Here is an 18,633-nt window from a genome sequence, read left to right on the forward strand (position 1 = left end):
TACCCGACTGCCCATGCAGTAAAGAGTAAAAGATGGAAAGCTGGCCGCTGCCCAGATCAGAGCTATAATGCAATAATACAATTCACAGAGGAGTTTGACTTTTGTTTTTCTACTTTGCCTGAAATGAACTACTGTACAGTATAATGCGTTCATTTCAGAGAGGAGTTTGGATTTTCTTTTTCTACTTTGCCCGGATATGAACTCAAGGAAGCAAGTGGAATGTATTTCCCCTCTCATTCCAAAGCTTTTGCTGTAAGGCAATAGAAAATGAAAGATTGTTTATGAAATGTCACATCTTCAATTACTGTATAGTGTTCTCTGACATTGGAAAAAAGCTGAACATTGAAACTAATGATCTTCTTGTCTGTGTTTGTGTCCTTTTCCTGTCTGTGTCTGTGTGTGTCCCTGTGTATGTATCGGTTTGTCTTTGTTTCTTCTTTTTCTTTGTCTGTTCTTCACACGTTTGGCCCATGAAGCAGACAACGGATGACATCGTGTCGTCAGCAGAGTGTTCGAGTGATGACGAGGACCTGGAGGAGTGCGACTCTGGCCATGCAGGTGGGCTAGGTTAGTTTACCTCTGCTTGCTCTCACCCTGCTCTTTCACTCCATACACACCTGAGGATGAAGCACTGCATCCTCTAAGCATCACAGCCCCATGGACACACAAAGTGTAACTTCCAAAAATAGAAACTAGATGTAGTGAAATATAACAAAACAAGACAAATCATTCAACACTTAGACAGAATATTGGGTAAGACTGGAGATTTGTTAAGAAATCTGACTAAATGACATAAAACACACACATATATATATATATGTGTGTGTTTTATGTCATTTAGTCAGATATATATATATATATATATATATATATATATATAAGGTGGAAAATAGTCAAATCTGTCATGAAGGACTATCCACATTATAAAACAAGTATGTTGCTTCAAAAATCAATACAAAACATCATTGATTTATGAGTTACACATGCCCATGGGGTCCTCTGAAGTGGTTAACATGGTCATCTAAACATGGTCACCTAAACACATACAAATTTTGTCCTCTCAGCATTGAATGAGAGAGAAAAATGTAAATACTTTAATATAAAGATACAAAATTAGTATGGAGATGTGCCATGTGCCATTGATGCTTCAAAATGTATCATACCGTGTTTGGGTCCAGCGCTCTTGCCATGTGGTACTGTACTGACTTGCATTTTGACTCATGATACATTTTGAGATTCTCTTGAAGATTTGCTTTCAGCGAAATTACTGTGATATCTAGCAGGAATTGAAATAGTGTTTTTTTAATGTTTGTTCGTTTTATCATTTTTGTTTCTTCCATATTTAGAGGCGTGCCTTGTTAAAACATTTTTTAATATAGAACAGATATCATCGAATTTCTGTGTACGATTCTTTTAATTAATTAATTTTTTATATAGTTTTGCTTCAAGGTGAACATGTTATCCTGCTGTCTTTTTCCAACCCAAATATGAAAAATAGAATATTGAGCTAACTTAGAAGTTCCAAGTCATATTCCTCTAAGCTTTTTGAGAGAACTTGGGAATTGCTTTTTCTTGTTTGAATAAAATATCACTAACCAGCTGTCAGTCATGGAACTGTGTATACCAAAACAACAATTTCGCCTAAAATGTTTACTTCCCAAATAAAAATGAAAACTATTGACTTTGACAAGTTTCGACAGTTCATATTGGTACTCTACAGATATAAGCCAGGTAGTCAGTCAAAATGTTCTTATAGCTTCAGTTATTTACATGAATGACTCAGCCTTTTTGAGCCAAGCAAACTGGGTGTGATTTTCTTTCCTCTGATAAACATTCAGTAATGGTCCATTACATATTAGCTTTCACACTATCCTTTACATTACCTCCTGCAAATTCAATCATTGGTGTTAAAGAGACTGAGAATTAGCATATTTAGTGCTCAGATATTATGCTTTAAAAAAACATACAAACCTTGTCACATTATGGCAGTCCGTAATGAGGTGAAACATAAAAAGACCTCTACTAACATCAATCAAAGCACATTGGCTGTTTAGTATGGCAGGGACACCAACCTCAAGTCCTTTATAATTGCTTTTATTTGTGGCTCTGAATGAGGCAAATAAGAAGTAAAGAAACTCGAAATGCGGCAGAGGTAGAATATATTCCAGATGCAGACAATGTACTGCAGTGACTTTCGTGAAGCGTTTTAACTACTCCATATCATTTTTTGGATTGAATAGTTCCTTAATGTATCTCAGGTAGGCCTACAGCACCTGGTCACATGACAAACAACTGACAGAGGGTTCACATGTCTCAGCCTGTGCTGTTATCAGGACTAGCTAATCATCATCCTGTAAAAGGTAAATCCCAAGTCCTCCCAAAGTTCCTGGAAGAGATAGCAGTGTAAAAGAGCCCAGGTCTGCTCTGTACTGTAGCCCTATGAGCTCCCCGGATTTCTGAAGACAGATATCGTCAGGGCCCCAGTCATCCAATCATATGTTTACACAGAAATTCACACCATTCTAACCCCGACATCAGTTGACGTGGACAGCTGCATGCTACATGCCCGTGGTCTCTATATTTATTTTATGCTTGGGGTTGTCGTCGTTGTTGTTTTTTGTGAGTGAAGCATGTGTGTGTTTTTTTTTCTTAATTTTTAATAGTTTTATTTGCCGTCTTGTATGTTCAGGTCTCTTGTGTTTCGGTTTGTTTTGTTTTTTTCTAGTCATTGTCTTCATCTATCTGCCAATTATCCGAAATATGACATTCCTGTTGTCTCGCCTCATCATGTGCAGCATGAAGTTTTGGTGGTTAAAACAATTTTTCCCTCATCTCTTTTCGAGCATTTGTGCCATGAGGCTTTTTGGAGAAAACATTTCAATTTTTTGATGATAAAAGGCAACAAAGTATTTTCTTGCCATCAACTTTTATGGCCTCAAGCAGGCAACCGTAATATGTAACAAAAGACAGTTGTGTATGAAGAATGATATCTTCCTAGCCCCTGTCCCTTCCTTCACTCCTTCCCCCCCTTCCTCTCCTCTCCCCACCCTTGCCAAGCCGTTCTGCCTTTAAATTTATTTCAATGCAGATGGCATAAAAATAATTTTATTGCCACAAAAGTATCTGTTTTTCTCTTTTGAGTTGCTCTCCAGCAGTCATTTTGTGGCATGCATTAACAGTAGTGGCTAACTCAACATCAACCCATTCTCTTCCTGGTCACCACCTGGTGACCTCCATCCCTTCAAAGCATGGACCCCTTAACCCTGCATTTAGGCTAACTGGGCTGGTTTGTCTTCTGGTCACTTTGAGTTCCGCACCCATCTTTACGGTCTTAGCGACATTGCCTGTTGCGACATCCTTTCCCTCTGTCTGTCTCTCTCTCTCTCTCTCTCTCTCTCTCTCTCTCTCTCTCTCTCTCTCTCTCTCTCTCTCTCTCTCTGTTCTGCACTTGTCTGTTTTTGGTCTGTCTGTTTTTGTCTGTTTGTCTGTCCGTTTGTCTGTGTTTCTGTCTGGAGGTGTTGTCATGTGATTCTGTTCTCTGTAAAACTGTTGGATATGCCCCCCTTTCCCTTAAAGGAATTCCATAAGACGGATAACACTGGTGCTAATAATAACGTACATTTTAAACTAATTTCATACATTTGATTCATTGATAGTATAGGGAGATTAAATACCATCAAACTCTAAACCTGTTATTCCAATGATAACGTCACGGTAGTGTTCATTTCTAGCACAGTCTATATACAACCAGCTGTTGACTGAAGACAACAGTAACATCATGCAGTGTGGTGAATGAAGCATTCATATGATTATCTACGTTAATAATAACATTAGACATTTCACTCAACCACCAAAATGGTGTCAAATGCACTCGGGTTCAGATGTCTCTTTGAGGGTTATAAACAATTAGAGTGTACGTATTTCACTTTAAAAGACAAGAAGTTGAACTTATCAAATAGGAAAGTGCAAACTCTCTCCAGGGAACTTATTAGCTCTGTAACTCGTACATCTATCCACCAAAAATATAGGTTTTTAGATGAGTCTCTTTATAAATGGCAGTGTTTCAGACAAGCCTCACCTCCCTGTTCATTGACATGTTTTTATAACAGGAGTTAAGGGCTGAGCTAAGGAAAGTCTGTATCTTTCCTGGCAAGTTATTATAAGCCTACTATACGTATACTTTGAACCTGGGTAGTCTATGCACCGAATGACTATGTTTGCCCACTGATCTAAAGATTCCAGCATAGTGGAAACACAGATACACTGCTGAACAAACTTCTGTCAGACAGACAGGAGGCGAAGTGAAGACAGAGGATGCAACCGCCCAGCCATTCAACTGCAGCAATCGAAGATGGCGTTTGACAAGGAATGTAACGCAGGTTGGCATTTATTGGGAAGACTCATGTACTGGAGGCTGCTCTGCAATGTAGTCACTAGTTGGCACAGCCACAAAGTCATATAATCTTATTTTAAACCTTAACCATAACTTTAACCACACTGCTAACCTTATGCCTAACCTTAACCTTAAATTAAGACCAAAAACCCATTTTTTTCTAAATGTTGATGATATATAGCCTATTTTTTTATCGCTCAGCTCTGCTTCCAGGACAAGATTAAGTCAAATAAATGTCAACTTGGAAATGTAACACTGCTTACAGCCAAGAAATTCCTTGGCATCGGTCTTAAAGTTCTACTCCAGTCTCCTTTTCAGCTCATTGATCACCTGATTTACTCAAAAGGCTTAATTTCAGTAGGTGGTCCAGGTGTCCTCTGACATTGCACAAGTGTGTGTGGGGGGGGTCGTCATATTTAGTTCTCTATCGATCCTTTATTGTTCCTCAAGCAAGGGGGGAGGCCGATGAGATCAGAGGGCACCATCAGACCAACTCCTTGAATGGCCTACTCCGTGAAGTTTGCACTTGTGTCTAAAAAACACAATTTTGCTCAAAGCATCATTTTTTTTACCCTTAAGTATGTGTATTTATAGGTGGGATATTGTTTTTCAAAAGGAAAAGTTAAAAAATATGCTTTAAAGTCAACAGTGATTTTCCAGTGGCATTCAAATGAATAATGTTTTCATGACTCTAAACTGCTAAGTCAGCGAATTTGTCAGTGTTAATGTAGCTGCCAACACCAGAATTTAATTGTTCAACATTTGAAATGCATCGCTTTAAAATTAGAAGAGCCTGTTTTTGTTTACAGACATATTGTTGACGAGGTAGAGCTGTGAAAAGACAGCGGACAGAAACTTAATTAGACAGCCTTAAAGCAAACTCTATGCTGAATCTTACCTTATGATATTGTGTGCGCAGGGTTGGGGAGTAAAGGATTACATGTAAGTGATTACAAAAAAATGGTAACTAATCTGTTACGTTACCAGCAATAATATTGTCAGCAGATTACAGATACTTTTAACTAAATGATTACTTTGAGGATTACTTTTCATTTCAGAAACTAAGTTTGCAAGAAAAAAATCTTTGAGAATTCTCTGTTTTCTTGACATTCAAATCAGCATTGAAAAAGGCGCAAGTTTAAGTTTGTTCCACCTGAGCAAGTATGATCACAAGTCAGAGACCACTATGATGACCCACCAAATATGTTTGATGGATCGCAAGAAAAGAGCAGGAATAGGCTTTTGTAGGCTACAGTCCAAGCTATGTCTTCCAATGGTGTGACTGCTGTCGGCATCCAAAGATCCAACTTGAATAAACGCTTGGAGGTAAGGATGACAGTAGTGGTGTAGTCTACGGCGATATGGATATCACTTATTATTGATATCTACATAGAGCATTGATGTGAATCACACCGCTGCTCTCTCATTTAGCTGTTTGCCTTACGGATTGTGGTTGTTGTGGATGGCGTTTCACAAATCAAAATGTGTATTTGAACCCAATAAGGATTGAATTCAAGAAGTTTAAACTGCCTATCAATCATTGTTTTTAAACTCATTTTATATATATATATACAGTTGAAGTCAAAAGTTTACATACACTTAGGTTGGAGTCATTAAAACTTGTTTTTCAACCACTCCACAAATTTCCATAGGCCTAATGGATACATTAGACTTAAAGGGGCAATCCATTTTGGGATTTCTAAATGATGTATACTGTATATACAGTGGGGCAAAAAGTATTTAGTCAGCCACCAATTGTGCAAGTTCTCCCACTTAAAAAGATGAAAGGCCTGTAATTTTCATCATAGGTACACTTCAACTATGACAGACAAAATTAGAAAAAAAATCTAGAAAATCACATTGTAGGATTTTTTATGAATTTATTTGCAAATTATGGTGGAAAATACGTATTTGGTCACCTACAAACAAGCAAGATTTCTGGCTCTCACAGACCTGTAACTTCTTCTTTAGGAGGCTCCACTGTCCTCCACTCGTTACCTGTATTAATGGCACCTGTTTGAACTTGTTATCAGTATAAAAGACACTTGTCAACAACCTCAAACAGTCACACTCCAAACTCTACTATGGCCAAAACCAAAGAGCTGTCAAAGGACACCAGAAACAAAATTGTAGACCTGCACCAGGCTGGGAAGACTGAATCTGCAATAGGTAAGCAGCTTGGTTTGAAGAAATCAACTGTGGGAGCAATTATTAGGAAATGGAAGACTTACAAGACCACTGATAATCTCCCTCGATCTGGGGCTCCACGCAAGATCTCACCCCGTGGGGTCAAAATGATCACAAGAACGGTGAGCAAAACTCCCAGAACTACACGGGGGGACCTAGTGAATGACCTGCAGAGAGCTGGGACCAAAGTAACAAAGCATACCATCAGTAACACACTATGCCGCCAGGGACTCAAATCCTGCAGTGCCAGACGTGTCCCCCTGCTTAAGCCAGTACATGTCCAGGCCCATCTGAAGTTTGCTAGAGAGCATTTGGATGATCCAGAAGAAGATTGGGAGAATGTCATATGGCCAGATGAAACCAAAATATAACTTTTGGGTAAAAACTCAACTCGATGTGTTTGGAGGACAAAGAATGCTGAGTTGCATCCAAAGAACACCATACCTACTGTGAAGCATGGGGGTGGAAACATCATGCTTTGGGGCTGTTTTTCTGCAAAGGAACCAGGACGACTGATCCGTGTAAAGGAAAGAATGAATGGCGCCATGTATCGTGAGATTTTGAGTGAAAACCTCCTTCCATCAGCAAGGGCATTGAAGATGAAACGTAGCTGGGTCTTTCAGCATGACAATGATCCCAAACACACCGCCCGGGCAACGAAGGAGTGGCTTTGTAAGAAGCATTTCAAGGTCCTGGAGTGGCCTAGCCAGTCTCCAGGTCTCAACCCCATAGAAAATCTTTGGAGGGAGTTGAGAGTCCGTGTTACCCAGCAACAGCCCCAAAACATCACTGCTCTAGAGGAGATCTGCATGGAGGAATGGGCCAAAATACCAGCAACAGTGTGTGAAAACCTTGTGAAGACTTACAGAAAACGTTTGACCTGTGTCATTGCCAACAAAGGGTATATAACAAAATATTGAGATAAACTTTTGTTACTGACCAAATACTTATTTTCCACCATAATTTGCAAATTAATTCATAAAAAAACCTACAATGTGATTTTCTGGAATTGTTTTCATCATTTTTTCTGTCATAGTTGAAGTGTACCTATGATGAAAATTACAGGCCTCTCTCATCTTTTTAAGTGGGAGAACTTGCACAATTGGTGGCTGACTAAATACTTTTTTGCCCCACTGTATACACAGTTGCAGTCGGAAGTTTACATACACTTAGGTTGGAGTCATTCAAACTCATTTTTCAACACTCCACAATTGTCTTATTTACAAACTATAGTTTTGGCAAGTCGGTTAGGACATCTACTTTGTGCATGACACAAGTAATTCTTCCAACAATTGTTTACAGACAGATCATTTCACTTCTAATTCACTGTATCACAATTCCAGTGGGTCAGAAGTTTACATACACTAAGTTGACTGTGCCTTTAAACAACTTGGAAAATTCCAGAAAATTATGTCACCTCAGTCATCATGGAAAAATCATAAGAAATCAGACAAGACCTCAGGAAAAAAATTGGAGACCTCCACAAGTCTGGTTCATCCTTGGGAGCAATTTACAAACGGCTGAAGGTACCACGTTCATCGGTACAAACAATAGTACGCAAGTATAAACACCATGGGACCACGCAGCCATCATACCGCTCAGGAAGGAGTTCTGTCTCTTAGAGATGAACGTACTTTGGTGCGAAAAGTGTAAATCAGTCCCAAAACAACAGCAAAGGACTTTGTTAAGATGCTGGAGGAAACAAGTACAAAAGTATCTATATCCACGGTGAAACGAGTCCTAGATCGACATAACCTGAAAGGCCGCTCAGCAAGGAAGAAGCCACTGCTCCAAAACCGCCATAAAAAAGCCAGACTACGGTTTGCAACTGCACATGGGGACAAAGATCATACTTTTTGGAGAAATGTCCTCTGGTCTTATGAAGCAAAAATAGAACTGTTTGGCCATAATGGCCATCGTTATGTTAGGAGGAAAAAGGGGGAGGCTTGCAAGCCAAAGAACACCATCCCAAACGTGAAGCACGGGGGTGGCAGCATCGTGTTGTGGGGGTGCTTTGCTGCAGGAGGGACTGGTGCACTTTACAAAATAGATGGCATCATGAGGGAGGGATATTACATGGATATATTGAAGCAACATCTTCAGACAATCAGTCTGGATTTTAAAGCTTGGTTGCAAATGGGTCTTCCAAATGGGCAATGACCCCAAGCATACTTCCAAACTTGTGGAAAAATGGCTTAAGGACAACATAGTCAAGGTAGTCAAGTGGCCATCACAAAGCCCTGACCTCAATCCTATAGAACATTTTTGGACAGACCTGAAAAAGTGTGTGCGAGCAAGGAGGCTTACAAACCTAACTCAGTTACATCAACTCTGTCAGAAGGAATGGGCCAAAATTCACCCAACTTATTGTGGGAAGCTTATGGAAGGCTACCTGAAATGTTTGACAATGTAAATGCAATGCTACCAATTGCTAATCGAGTGTGTGTAAACTTCTGACCACTGGGAATGTGATGAAATAAATAAAAGCTGAAATAAATCATTCTTTCTACTATTATTCTGACATTTCACATTCTAAAAAATTAAGTGGTGATCCTAAGACAGGGAATTTCAACCAGGATTCAGGAATTGTGAAAAACTGAGCTTAAATGTATTTGGCTTAGGTGTATTTAAACTTCCGACTTCAACAGTATATCCCCAGGTATCACCTGTTATTAATGAAAGAGTCTGGGGCTACTCTGCGATTCACAACGTGTCCACTCTTCCAGGTTTTTGGTTGTAGATTGTGAGTGTGATGTCAGTCAGGGAGAGTAAACCCACTTTTCTATATGAATATAAATAAGAAATCATATTTATTTAACTCTATAATTTGGCATTACGATAGATTGTGTCCCACATATGATTTTCGATATGAATCAGGAAGCATACTTATTTAAAGGTCCAATGCAGTCATTTTGATCTCAGTATGAAATCATTTCTGGGAAGCAATTACGTACCTTTCAATTGAAAATGTCAAAAATTAACAAAAATAGCTTCTTAGCAAAGAGTGATTTCTCAATCAAGAATTTTCCCATGACTGCCTGGGAGTGGTCTGAGTGTGGAGGGGAAAACAGAAAAGAGATGGTAATGGCAGAGAGGTTTGGAACTCTCTTTCGTATTGATCTAGTTATCATCTGGTGATGTCACCTAGCAGTTCGAAATTCCAGCCCACCTAAACAGGCTGAAACTTCAGGTGGTCAATTCACACTAAAAGGGTATTATCATTTTCACAGTTTCACAATATTATTTCAACCTCATAGTATGAAAATATATATAACCCCAAAATGTGGCATTATGATGGATCGTTTCCACCTCATGCTTTTCTCTATGGTTCTCCTTCCAAGTAGAATATGAACACTCCCAGCTTTCTGTGGCTTCCTCTGCACTTCACAAGGGAATCAAGAAATCAAGCACCAGCTTCAGACACACTGTTATAGGTGAAATCTGTCAGTGTCCTCTTCCTCCTCTGCTGTCTACAGTGCTGTCTGTTTTTACAAGATAAGAGCGCCTGTGTCTCTCTTCCGAGTGCTTTTCAGGCATTCGCTAGTTACTTTCTATCTCACTCCGGGAAGGGATATTTTACCCTCATGCCAATATTAATGTTCCACTTGACGTTCCACACATTTATGATGCAATAATTTGCGTCCACAAGAATAATATCTCACTGTACACCACTCTGTAGCTGAATGACATTCACATGATTATTAAACGTGTGGGTCAAAATGCCTTCGCAATGAAGTTCAGCTCCTGGTGAAATTACAGATGATAAAGAAACCCACTGTGCACAGATGCCAATTCAACGTCTATTCCACATTGGATCCACGTGATTTCATTCAAATCACGTGGAAACAACGTTGATTCAACCAGTGTGTGCCCAGTGGGAACTATGTTATGACCAAGGAGTCTTGCTACGGAGATTACCTTAGTTTATTGAGATCCTCATTTTTAAAGCGTTCATGAGATACATTCAGTTTGCATATAACTTCAGGAAAATATACATAATAAGAGTCTTGTGGAATTCCTCTCTATTTCTGTCTAGCTGTAAAACTAAAGGCTGTGGGAATCAACATTCCTTCAAGTTTTTATCTTGAATGTAATAACTTATTTTTCAATCAATTACGGTGTAATACATAATTATGGGTCAATTTCATTCCTATAATCCTACAGCCCTTGGTTGAACTGGCTCCTATACTTCTCTAACCTTACTCAACCGTTGATGTCTTACTTTACCTGACCCCAGCTTGCCGTATATTGTTTTTCTACTTTCCCTAAATGCAACTTACTTTAAGCATGCATCAACATCTTGCAGTACAACCAAAAAAAGTTGAACCCATTCTCAGACAGTATGTTCTCTCTCTGACATATACCCAGACTGCACGCCGGGTCCATGTCTTAAGACTAACATAAACAGATATATTTGTCATCCAAAAACACATGACAGAGGGAAAGTCGCCACCCGACTGCCCCTCTCGACTGTGTCTGTTTTCTAGTGTGTGCATCTGGTTGTAGTGTGTGCAAATTTAAATGGCTTTGTTCTATCATCTTATATGGACATTTATTATTTGATAGTTTATCCGTTCGTATTTTTGTATAGAAACATTCAAATTGATCAATGACCATTTTGTTATGATTTTGGATTACATAGTTGGATTACATAGTTGGATTACGTAGTTTCGGTTAAACATTCGTTTTGACCACTGAATATTTGGAATCATAGTTTTGTAGAATACATTTAAATTTTTGACTTCTTTTTGGGGGATTTGGAACTACTTCAGCGAATGGACTGTGTGTTTTAGACCACTGCATTTCTTTTAATAATCCAAGCATGAAAGACAAAACATATACCAATCCTCCAGTTAAACCTCCATTTTGTCAAAATCAAGTCCATTAAAGTTGACACAATATTTGGTGAAGCGGTTCCAGATCCACATGATATCTTCCTTGGTTTTCAGATATTTTTTAGATCTATTTTGATAAACAATTAAACCTTTTTTATTGAATGATGAATTACTTAAAAAACAAAACTGCATGGCTAAGAAGTTGCAGTTTAGGGTTTGTCAGACTGTCAGTGTTATTAGAGTTATGTTCTTCTCTGTAGATGGGCATGTATATGCTCATTGTTTGTATATCCCCATCCCTTCCTTACAGCCAAAAGCTCTAATGCCGCCCGACCGCTTCGTACTGCCTTTACATGGACATGGCAACTGACTTACACTATCACCCTCATCATCCTCATCTCCTCTGTAGTATGTTCATAGGCCCCTCCCCCTTGTCACTCCCCTCTCCTCCCCCTCTTTAGCGATGTTAAAATATGGACAGTCATCCATCCATTCTAAACTAAAGAACAAATACAAACTAAGCAAAAACTTAAAATTAATAGAATGTAGATATTTATTGAGAAGTCTATTAAAGCAAAAACTTATAGATGTACAGTTTTTTGTAAAAACTGGATTATTTATCGAAGATTTTAAAAAAGAAGAAAAAAAATAATTATGGTGAAGTTTATTTTTCATGTTATGTGGTGTGGATGTATGTGTTGTTGCCTCCCTGTACCATCATGTCTAAAGATAAATTAAACAAGAAGTCCAATTGCTAAATGATTTTTTTATCTATACAAAACTATACTCAGCCAAGAACATTCTTACACAACTTTCTTTTGTAAACTTTTTTTCTTCATGCCAAAATCATGCGGGCAATTTGTTGATGTAAGTTGACAAGGACTATGTGGTATGCTTTCTTCCTTGAATAATGTTTTAGTGGGCTGTTATGATGTTTATAACTGACTTGTGTTGTTTAACGTTTGCTTGGTAGAATATGTAGCGAATCTTTATTTAATAGATCTAACTGTGCTCTTAGCTTGTGAATGTTTAACGTAATAGTGTTTGCCGTATCTTGTGAGTGATACAATATAATCGTATGTTTGGCTTGACTTTTTTGTTGTCGTTGATTTTTTTGCATCAATGTGTAGGGCTTTGTAATACGATATACACAACTGTATACACAAACCTTGATGGCAGTGGAATTTGGCAGCTGCAACGACACCCTGAATGTTCACCATATGCCTTTGAGAAACAGACCATCTACACTCTCCTTTTATGCAACACGAAACTCAGCATGTGATGGGGGATACTACCATATTTTCTCCCAAAATCCTTTTTAATCCTTTAGAAAAAAGATGGGATTAGTTACCTCATATGTTGGCCTTCTCTCTCTCTCTCTCTCTCTCTCTCTCTCTCTCTCTCTCTCTCTCTCTCTCTCACACTCTCACTCTCACTCTCTCACTCTCACACACATCCACACACAGGCACTCACAATTAATGCACATTTTTTGTCGGCATCCTCCCCTTAAATTAGCTTTGTCATCTTTTGCACCATTCTTCCGTAAGTGCCGGCAAGATGTGTGAATTTGCAAGTCTAATTCCAACCTCTCGGTTCCCAGTGCAGCCTTAATCACTACATAAGCTCTTTATTGCTCCTGTGTAGTTTTTGTTAGGTTTTTAATGAGCTACTTAGTTTGAAGCTGGGAACAATTTATGCTGGGAGAAAAATAATTTGTCTGGCTTACTTTATAGCTAGAACAATGCTCTCTGAAGTGCAGAGAGAGGGCGAGAGACAGAGAAAGAGAGTCTGAGCTATTCTGTTAGATGTAGAAGTGTACAATCAGGGTCAAATGAGAAAACATAATGAACAGATTTTTGTCTTTTAATCGGCTGGATGATCATTTGTTTACGTTAACTCATTACTTATAGTTAATTAGTGGGCATATGAAAGGACCTGTTGTTTCCTAATTATTCCAAATGGATACTCACATGGCATTTGTGTATTTTTGAAGAAACTGTAAAGCGCTATTGAACCCTTGTTTAACGCGTAATTGATTTTGGTACCATTTTCATTCAAGGCCTCTTTTGCTGGAGTGAAAAAAGGAGAGTTATCGAAAAAAACGTCTCTTTAATTGAATTGTGCGAGTGTAACTTTATTAAGTAACCCTCCAGTGATGCATGCTACCATACATCACATTGTGAGTTGATCACAAAGTTATGTTGCAGATGCACACAAATACTCAAACATGTATGCCACAGACACCGAACACAAATCACACAAGGGTACATGACACATGCACAGATACACAATTAGAGGGTGAACATTCAGCTGCCGTTGGTTTGCCCTGAGGTCATGCCATTATGGAAGCTGTATAGAGCCATTCAAAAGGCGAGAGGCTGGGGCCGACTGGGGAGCCAGATCCTTCCATGGGGGTGACACTGTATATTAATTTAGCCAGCTTGGACATGTGGTTCTGTCCTTCACACGTATCTTATTGTAGAATTATAAATGTACTGAACAAAAATATAAGCATGCAATATTTCAAAGTTTTACTGTGTTACAGTTCATATAAGGAAATAACTCAATTGAAATACATTCATTGGGCGCAAATTTATGGATTTCACGTGACTGGGATTACAGATATGCATCTGTTGGTCACAGATACCTTAAAACAAATGTAGGGGGGTGGATCAGAAAAGCAGTCAGCATCTGGCGTGACCACAATTTGCATCATGCAGCACAACAGATCTCCTTCAATATAGTTGATCAAGTTGTTGATTGTGACCTGTGGAATGTTCTCCCACTCCTCTTCAATGGCTGTGCGAAGTTGCTGCATATGGGGGGGGGGGACTGGAACACACTGATCCAGAGCATCCCAAACATGCTAAATGGGTGACATGTCTGGTGTGTATGCAGGCCATGGAAGAACTGGGACATTTCTTGCGACATGGGGCATGCATTATCATGCTGAAACATGAGGTGATGGCGGCGGATGAACGGCACGACATTGGGCTTCAGGATCTCGTCACGCTATCTTTGTGAATCAAATTGCCATCGATAAAATGCAATTGTGTTTATTTTCCGTAGCTTATACCTGCCCATACTATAACCCCACCGTCACCATGGGGCATTATGTTTACAACGTTGATCAGCAAACCGCTCGCCCACATGATGCCATGCATGCTGTCTGCGGTTGTAAGGCCGGTTGGACACACTGCCAAATTCTCTAAAATGACGTTGGAGGTGTCATATAGTCGAGAAATTAACATTAAATTATCTGGCAACAGCTCTGGTGGACATTCCTGCAATTGCACACTCTCTCAAAACTTGGGACATCTGCACATTTTAGAGTGATCTTTTATTGTCCCCAGCACAAGGTGCACTTGTGTAATGATCATGCTGTCAGGTGGAGGGATTATCTAGTCAAAGGTGAAATGCTCACGAACAGGGGTGTAAATAAATTTGAGAGAAATAAGCTTTTTGTGCGAATGGAACATTTCAGGGATCTTTTATTTCAGCTTGCATTTATATTTTTGTTCAGTGTATTTCAGTCACTATGCTACTTGTTTTTAATATAATAGGAATATTGTCAATATAAATTAGCTACATGAAAACTTCAGTGTCAGATTTGAGAGGATTTAACATTATGTTGGCCCTATTAGTTATGTATTCTTAAGTGCTTTCTTTGATTACACGTTAGGTCTGGCTCACCCTCACACCCCCTGAAGCCTTTTGATGCACAACCTTTTTAGTTTACCCTTTTTTTCCGTTTTGTGGCTTTTTTGTTCTTATTTAAAGCTGTGTAATGTAGGTACAGTAAGTACAGTGTATGTACCTGTTTATTTTGTTTTGTACAGTGTCGTGTTGTTTTTATTGACCTCTTTTCCGTTTTGGATGAATGTGATAGATGTGTGTCGTTGCCATGACGTTCTTACTGCTCTCTAACATGTCTTTTCTCTGTCTCTACCTCTAGGAGGTGAATTAGTGATCCCAGTACTCTTAGAGGAACCGTTAGTGCTGCCCCCTGTAGCTACTCGTGCACCCTCCATCCCCCTTCCCCCAACCCTCCGCCCACCCCTCACCATTATTGAGACCACCAAAGAGTCCCTGTCCACGGCCACTGAGGCGGGGGTACCTTGCTTGTCGGATCGAGGCAGCGATGATTGTGATGATGATGATGATGATGGCTTGGTGATATCGGGGTATGGCTCAGGGGAAGCGTTCAACTCTAACCTGCCCCCTACTGATGATGAAGATTTTTACACCACCTTCTCCTTGGTAACAGATAAGACCTTGTCCACGTCGGCCTTTGAAGGTGGCTACAAAGTTCATGCGCCCAAGTGGGAAACCAAGGACTTTAGCTCTAACAAACCGTCCTCAGAACGCGGTAGGACTACCACTACCGCTGCGCTGCCGCTAGCCCCCGACCAGAGCCGCTACACCTCCACCGCAACCCTGCACCACACGCCACCCGCCAAGCTGCCTGCCGGCAAAATGAATAACCGCGAGCTAAAACCCCAGCCTGACGTAGTGTTGCTCCCGTTGCCCACACTACCCTATGAGGTAGACAGCACCAAGCAGAGGGCTCCTGTAATAACCTCCCCCATGTTCCGTAATGTACCCACAGCCCTGCCCACCCAGCCCGGCGTCAACCGAGTCCCGGGACCCCCGGAAGTGTCCCGCCAGTCTAGCAGCACCACCGGGATGGTCGTCGGGATAGTGGCGGCCGCCGCCCTGTGCATCCTCATCCTCCTGTACGCCATGTATAAGTACAGGAACAGGGACGAGGGCTCCTACCAGGTGGATGAGAGCAGGAATTACATCACCAACTCGGCCACGCAGAGCAATGGAGCCGTCATGAAGGACAAACAGCAGAGCGCAAAAGGCAGCAAAGTAAAACAGAAAAACAAGGACAAGGAGTATTACGTGTGAGTGACGGACGTTGCGAGATAATAAAAAAAAGAGAGAGAAAGCGAGGAAGAGAAAGGGAAAGAAATATATAGAACTTTATTTAACAGTTTACCTTCTAAGGAGCTGCGACGACGAAAGATGGTAAAAATGGAACTGTTACTTCATGCTGTGCAGAGTGGTTGAACTATGACATGTTCTGTAATATAAAGCACACTTACTATTGTAAGCATACCGAGAAGGCTAATAGCAACTTTAGTGACCTTACTCTTCTATCTGGTCGGAGACGTAATCAGTGTAGAACTACTTCACGGCTACTGCATCATTATCCTAAGTGACTTTTAGAGCTATGTGATCCTTAACGTAAATTCTAGTTTTTTTTTTTTTGTAAACCTGTACAAAATGAAGATATTCATATATCTTGACCATTTCCAGCATGTAAGCGACATGTAGTGCTTAACAAGAGTGAGTGGGTCAGGATAAAAAGGATCATTGTAAAGTCAATGAAAAAAATTGACTCCTGTCGTAAAAAGATATGACTAATTTGTATTGTTTATACATTATAAACGTGTGGTGTCTTAAAACGTTTAAAAAAACAAGTACTACTTTATGTATCAAATGAAACCAAGTGAGCTCAAATGGCTAAGGATAGATCTCTTAGGGTCTCTTCAGATCTCATAATTCTGTCATCTGATCTCGACCTGATTACTCTCATTGTGTGACGGACGGACAGAGTGACTCTGACGTGATCGTGGCGAGAAGTGGTTGGTTTTTCTTGTCTCGGTAAAAAGCAACTGATTGTAATGCATGCCCATCCTACTGCGACAGCCAAGTACAGTACAGTACAATATACAGTGTTCAACTTTGCTTGAGCAGTCCAGTTCTCACCAAGGCCAAACGTTATACTACTTCATCATCAGGACTACACAACTCTTTTAATTTTGTTCACCTAAAAACCTAAACAAAGAAAATGTGATTATCCCTGACGACAAAAAGGACTAATATTGGTTTACAGCCAGTGCTGGTTGTATCTTTTGCAGGCCTCTGTGTGTTGGTTCATCGCCTCTTGTTCTATTTTCTATGGAGCTGTCCCATTGAGGACAGAATGCAGTACTATAACACTGTTAAAGATGTCTATACAGAAATAAATCTAACGTGAAAAGTGTGAATTCTTGTCACAGTCAACTGTGTCAAACAAACAATTTTGTTTACATATTTTATTACATTATAGCCATTGTACGTTGTAGATGTTGTACATACCATCTAAGTTGTAATTTTCTAGTACTTCTATTGTACAGAATGATCATATGGTTTATCACTGTATTTCATGAAGAAAAATCCATAACTGTTAACTGACATGAAGAAAGACTTTGAAGCATTGAGAACATACACATATTTTGTAAAGAAAGGAGAAAAACTGTTAGGCTAGAGATCTAATCGCAGATGTTTTTAAGTCGCATGAATATTTGACCACTTGAAGTGTCATAATCAAATACAAGACGCCCAATCTTAAATGTACCAAGGCTTTCTTGTTCTTCTGGGTTATTTTAGTGTTATTTCTATTTTGAAAAAATAAAGAGAAGCTATATTAAAGAAGAGTATAACGGATGGATGCGGAGACGCAGTTCCGACAACCTCCTGAAACCCAGTGTGATTCTTACCTCCAGGTCTGGACACTAACAATCATGTCAAATCATTCGCTTTTCATATTTGTTTTATATATTTTTTGAATATAGTTTCCATATATTTTTTTCACCCTGATTTATAATTCCCTTTAATTTATGAATATGTCCAGATTGTTCATAATCATTGCCACTTTGATTTTTCTGTCATCTTTTGTTTCATTTTTTGTTGTTGTTGAGGATTTAGATATAATTTTCTATGAGTTTTCATGTTTTTTCATACCCCCCCAGGAATTGCATTGCAATAAAATGTTCTTCCCAAACGTGTTTTCAAGTCACTGCTTTTGAACTCTCTCGTTTTACCTCTCGGGGCCAAGTGTTAAGCTCATTACTAAATGAGTAAGCTCAATAAATATGTGTGTACATTAGGGCTATGTTAGAGTGTTGGGACAATGCATATTAGGGACCTTCTCCGTACTTCTCATAAGCCTCATGTAACCCAAGAGGCCTTAGTCATTTCTGTGTTTGTCAATTATAATTTAGTGTACATCTACATTTCCTTTGTCTTAACTGCTGATTTGGGATTTTCAGGATACTATACCATCCCCCACAATGGAGTACACATGTTACTGTTACAGTACTATTCTTAACCTCATACCATAATATACTGTTACCCAGGCATAACAAAAGTCAACTTTGAGGGGT

The 18,633-nt window shown here is 39.5% G+C and overlaps 1 protein-coding gene across 20 annotated transcripts in view; it reads left to right on the top strand.

The window, feature by feature from the left end:
• Window positions 1-18,251, top strand: part of nrxn3a (neurexin 3a) — a 488,613-nt gene extending 470,362 nt beyond the window's left edge. For 12 of the 20 annotated variants that reach the window (XM_046308247.1, XM_046308250.1, XM_046308251.1 and 9 more), the window contains 2 exons: window positions 477-567; window positions 15,372-18,251. In XM_046308247.1, coding sequence (XP_046164203.1) covers window positions 477-567; window positions 15,372-16,330 — 1,050 coding nt within the window. In that variant the 3' untranslated portion in view covers window positions 16,331-18,251. The remainder of the gene's footprint in view (window positions 1-476; window positions 568-15,371) is intronic. The other 8 variants (XM_046308262.1, XM_046308264.1, XM_046308263.1 and 5 more) reach the window with 3 other exon arrangements.
• Window positions 18,252-18,633: the final 382 nt, after the last annotated feature.

Source organism: Oncorhynchus gorbuscha, linkage group LG17 (genome assembly GCF_021184085.1).
Source record: "Oncorhynchus gorbuscha isolate QuinsamMale2020 ecotype Even-year linkage group LG17, OgorEven_v1.0, whole genome shotgun sequence".
Lineage (NCBI taxonomy): Eukaryota > Metazoa > Chordata > Actinopteri > Salmoniformes > Salmonidae > Oncorhynchus > Oncorhynchus gorbuscha.